The following is a 6,000-nucleotide window of genomic DNA, read 5'->3' on the forward strand; positions in this document are numbered from 1 at the left end:
CACTGGGTATAACGCTGTGTATATTATATAATAACACCCCGTGGGTCACTGGGTATAACGCTGTGTATATTATATAATAACACACCGTGTGTCACTGGGTATAACGCTGTGTATATCATATAATAACACACCGTGGGTCACTGGGTATAACGCTGTGTATATTATATAATAACACAACGTGCATCACTGGGTATAACGCTGTGTATATTATATAATAACACACCGTGTGTCACTGGGTATAACGCGAGTATATTATATAATAACACACCGTGCGTCACTGGGTATCACGCTGTGTATATTATATAATAACACACCGTGTGTCACTGGGTATAACGCTGTATATATTATATAATAACACACCGTGTGTCACTGGGTATAACGCTGTGTATATTATATAATAACACACCGTGCGTCACTGGGTATAACGCTGTATATATTATATAATAACACACCGTGTGTCACTGGGTATAACGCTGTATATATTATATAATAACACACCGTGTGTCACTGGGTATAACGCTGTATATATTATATAATAACACACCGTGTGTCACTGGGTATAACGCTGTATATATTATATAATAACACACCGTGTGTCACTGGGTATAACGCTGTATATATTATATAATAACACACCGTGTGTCACTGGGTATCACGCTGTGTATATTATATAATAACACACCGTGTGTCACTGGGTATAACGCTGTATATATTATATAATAACACACCGTGTGTCACTGGGTATAACGCTGTGTATATTATATAATAACACACCGTGTGCCACTGGGTATAACACTGTATATATTATATAATAACACACCGTGCGTCACTGGGAATAACGCTGGGTATATTATATAATAACACTCCGTGTGTCACTGGGTATAACGCTGTATATATTATATAATAACACACCGTGCGTCACTGGGAATAACGCTGGGTATAGTGCCCACACATTGCTGACCCACACAGTGCCCACACAGTGCTGACCCACACAGTGCTGACCCACACCGTGCCCACACAGTGCTGACCCACACAGTGCCCACACAGTGCTGACCCACACAGTGCTGACCCACACAGTGCCCACACAGTGCCCACACACTGCTGACCCACACAGTGCTGACCCACACAGTGCCCACACAGTGCCCACACAGTGCCCACACAGTGCTGACCCACACAGTGCCCACACAGTGCTGACCCACACAGTGCCCACACAGTGCTGACCCACACAGTGCTGACCCACACAGTGCTGACCCACACAGTGCTGACCCACACAGTGCCCACACAGTGCTGACCCACACAGTGCTGACCCACACAGTGCCCACACAGTGCTGACCCACACAGTGCCCACACAGTGCTGACCCACACAGTGCTGACCCACACAGTGCTGACCCACACAGTGCCCACACAGTGCTGACCCACACAGTGCTGACCCACACAGTGCTGACCCACACAGTGCCCATACAGTGCTGACCCACACAGTGCCCACACAGTGCTGACCCACACAGTGCTGACCCACACAGTGCTGACCCACACAGTGCTGACCCACACAGTGCCCACACAGTGCTGACCCACACAGTGCTGACCCACACAGTGCCCACACAGTGCTGACCCACACAGTGCTGACCCACACAGTGCCCACACAGTGCTGACCCACACAGTGCTGACCCACACAGTGCCCACACAGTGCTGACCCACACAGTGCCCACACAGTGCTGACCCACACAGTGCTGACCCACACAGTGCTGACCCACACAGTGCCCACACAGTGCTGACCCACACAGTGCTGACCCACACAGTGCTGACCCACACAGTGCCCACACAGTGCTGACCCACACAGTGCCCACACAGTGCTGACCCACACAGTGCTGACCCACACAGTGCTGACCCACACAGTGCTGACCCACACAGTGCCCACACAGTGCTGACCCACACAGTGCTGACCCACACAGTGCTGACCCACACAGTGCTGACCCACACAGTGCCCACACAGTGCTGACCCACACAGTGCTGACCCACACAGTGCCCACACAGTGCTGACCCACACAGTGCTGACCCACACAGTGCTGACCCACACAGTGGCCACACAGTGCCCACACAGTGCTGACCCACACAGTGCCCACACAGTGCTGACACACACAGTGCTGACCCACACAGTGCCCACACAGTGCCCACACAGTGCTGACCCACACAGTGTCCACACAGTGCTGACCCACACAGTGCTGACCCACACAGTGCCCACACAGTGCCCACACAGTGCTGACCCACACAGTGTCCACACAGTCCTGACCCACACAGTGCCCACACAGTGCCCACACAGTGCTGACCCACACAGTGCTGACCCACACAGTGCCCACACAGTGCTGACACACACAGTGCTGACCCACACAGTGCTGACCCACACAGTGCCCACACAGTGCTGACCCTCACAGTGCTGACCCACACAGTGCTGACCTACACAGTGCCCACACAGTGCTGACCCACACAGTGCTGACCCACACTGTGCTGACCCACACAGTGCTGACCTACACAGTGCCCACACAGTGCTGACCCACACAGTGCTGACCCACACAGTGCTGACCCACATAGTGCTGACCCACACAGTGCTGACCTACACAGTGCCCACACAGTGCTGACCCACACAGTGCCCACACAGTGCCCACACAGTGCTGACCCACACAGTGCTGACCCACACAGTGCCCACACAGTGCTGACCCACACAGTGCTGACCTACACAGTGCCCACACAGTGCTGACCCACACAGTGCCCACACAGTGCCCACACAGTGCTGACCCACACAGTGCTGACCCACACAGTGCCCACACAGTGCTGACCCACACAGTGCTGACCCACACAGTGCTGACCCACACAGTGCTGACCCACACCGTGCCCACACAGTGCCCACACAGTGCCCACACAGTGCCCACACAGTGCTGACCCACACAGTGCTGACCCACACAGTGCTGACCTACACAGTGCCCACACAGTGCTGACCCACACAGTGCTGACCCACACAGTGCTGACCCACACAGTGCCCACACAGTGCTGACCCACACAGTGCCCACACAGTGCTGACCCACACAGTGCTGACCCACACTGTGCTGACCCACACAGTGCTGACCCCTACAGTGCTGACCCCTACAGTGCTGACCCACACAGTGCTGACACACACAGTGCTGACCCACACAGTGCTGACCCCTACAGTGCTGACCCCTACAGTGCTGACCCACACAGTGCCCACAGAGTGCTGACCCACACAGTGCTGATCCACACAGTGCTGACCCACACAGTGCTGACCCACACAGTGCCCACACAGTACTGACCCACACAGTGCTGACCCACACAGTGCCCACACAGTGCTGACACACACAGTGCTGACACACACAGTGCTGACCCACACAGTGCTGACCCACACAGTGCTGACCCACACAGTGCCCACACAGTGCCCACACAGTGCTGACCCACACAGTGCCCACACAATGCCCACACAGTGCTGACCCACACAGTGCCCACACAGTGCTGACCCACACAGTGCTGACCCACACAGTGCTGACCCACACAGTGCTGACCCACACAGTGCCCACACAGTACTGACCCACACAGTGCTGACCCACACAGTGCCCACACAGTGCTGACCCACACAGTGCTGACCCACACAGTGCCCACACAGTGCTGACCCTCACAGTGCCCACACAGTGCCCACACAGTGCTGACCCACACAGTGCCCACACAGTGCTGACCCAAACAGTGCTGGCCCACACAGTGCTGACCCACACAGTGCCCACACAGTGCTGACCCACACAGTGCCCACACAGTGCTGACCCACACATTGCTGACCCATACAGTGCTGACCCACACAGTGCCCACACCGTGCCCACACAGTGCCCACACAGTGCTGACCAACACAGTGCCCACACAGTGCTGACCCACACAGTGCCCACACAGTGCTGACCCACACAGTGCCCACGCAGTGCTGACCCAAACAGTGCTGACCCACACAGTGCTGACCACACAGTGCTGACCCACACAGTGCCCACACAGTGCTGATCCACACAGTGCCCACACAGTGCTGACCCACACAGTGCCCACACACTGCCCACACAGTGCCCACACAGTGCTGACCCAGACATGCCCACACAGTGCCCACACAGTGCTGACCCACACAGTGCCCACACAGTGCTGACCCACACAGTGCCCACACAGTGCTGACCCACACAGTGCCCACGCAGTGCTGACCCACACAGTGCTGACCCACACAGTGCCCACACAGTGCTGACCCACACAGTGCCCACACAGTGCTGACCCACACAGTGCTGACCCACACAGTGCTGACCCACACAGTGCACACACAGTGCTGACCCACACAGTGCTGACCCACACAGTGCCCACGCAGTGCTGACCCAAACAGTGCTGACCCACACAGTGCTGACCCACACAGTGCTGACCCACATAGTGCCCACACAGTGCTGACCCACACAGTGCCCACACAGTGCTGACCCACATATTACTGTGCTTCATCGAATGATGGAATTGCACTGCAGGGGAAGGCTATTCGGCCCATCGAATCTGCACCGGCCCTTGGAAAGAGCTCCCTGCTTATTCCCACGCCACCGCCCTCTCCCCATCGCCCACCTAATCTTTTGGACACTAAGGGCAATTTATCGTGGCCAATCCACCTAACCTGCACATCTTTGGACTGTGGGAGGAAACCGGAGCACCCGGAGGAAACCCGCGCACACACGGGGAGGACGTGCAGACTCCACACAGACAGTGACCTGGGGCCGGAATCGAACCTGGGACCCTGGAGCTGTGAGGCAGCAGTGTTAACCGCTATGCCCCCGTGCCGCCCGCTGTTTAACAGTTTAGAGGCAACATTTGACAACATGCTGCCTCGTTTGTCCTAACTTGTTGCTCTCTTACTTGTTGCTGCTCTCGGAGCCTTGCTGTGCAGCAGGAAGGAGCTGTAACATTCCCATTGCGCACAGTTGCCGGTGCGAGCGATTGGCTTACCCGATGAAGTAGATCATAATAAGTAGTTGCATCAGGCGGTTTATTATTCCCACCGTCCAGCTTTTCACCACCACCGACTTCGGAGTCTCGTAGGTGAAGAATTCCTCGATAAAACCCATTTCCCGCACTACCCAAGCCCGCAGACGGTTCTCCTCCTGTGCGCACGTCTGTCTGAGAGGCTGGAGCAGAAGGAGCAAGACAGAGCGGGAAAGGGGGAGAGAGAGAGAGAGGAAGGGAACGGGAGAGAGAGAGAGGGAAAGAGTGAGACGGTCAGAGCTCCGTCCTGTATTCCTCTCCAGACGGGCTCTCAAATCTGAAGCGATGCATTGGAAGCCACAAATTGAATTTAGCAGCAAATGGACTGCTGGCTTTAAGAGCTTCCTCCCTGGACAGAAGCATCCATAATTAAACAGATTGAAGAGCCTCTCCCGAGCCCCCTCTGACTGATGGGAGCTGAGCGGATGGTTCTGCAGATGTCTCTGTGTCCAGGAATTGGCACTGCGGGGTGGGGCGGGGGGGGGCGGGGGGGGGGGATTAGGCGGTCTGAGGCCGGACACATTTATCTCCAGTCCCTCCCCCCCAGACTCACAGGACAGACTGCAATCCCACTCTGTATTTCCCACTGGACAGGCCGACTCCAATCACCAGCCCAGAGTCCTGAGAGAATCCACACTCAGTCTCTGTCTCTCTCTCTGCCGCTCTCTGTCTCTCCCTCTCTGTCTCTGACTCGGTCTATTCCTGTCTCTTTCTCCCCCTCTCTCTCTCTGTCTGTCTCTCTCTGTCTCTGACTCTCTGTCTATTCCTGTCTCTCTCTCTCCCTCTCTCTCTCTGACTCTGTCTCTGACTCTCTGTCTATTCCTGTCTCTCTCTCTCTCTCTGTCTCTCTCTCTCTCTCTCTCTCTCTCTGCCTCGCTCTCTCTGTCTCTCTGTCTCTCTCTGTCTCTGTCTCTCTCTGTCTCTCTCTGTCTCTCTCTCTCTGTCTCTCTCTGTGTC

General features: G+C 55.4%; 1 protein-coding gene across 1 annotated transcript in view; it reads right to left on the reverse strand.

Annotated features, from left to right (window-relative positions):
- LOC140410092 (P2X purinoceptor 3-like) overlaps nucleotides 1–5,501 on the reverse strand; it is a 234,590-nt gene extending 229,089 nt beyond the window's left edge. The window contains exon 1 of the mRNA XM_072498029.1: nucleotides 5,008–5,501. Within this exon, the coding sequence (XP_072354130.1) occupies nucleotides 5,008–5,126 (119 nt within the window). The 5' untranslated portion in view covers nucleotides 5,127–5,501. The remainder of the gene's footprint in view (nucleotides 1–5,007) is intronic.
- Between the last annotated feature and the right edge of the window lie 499 nt (nucleotides 5,502–6,000).

The sequence above is a fragment of the Scyliorhinus torazame genome, chromosome 4 (assembly GCF_047496885.1).
Source record: "Scyliorhinus torazame isolate Kashiwa2021f chromosome 4, sScyTor2.1, whole genome shotgun sequence".
Classification (NCBI taxonomy): Eukaryota; Metazoa; Chordata; class Chondrichthyes; order Carcharhiniformes; family Scyliorhinidae; genus Scyliorhinus; species Scyliorhinus torazame.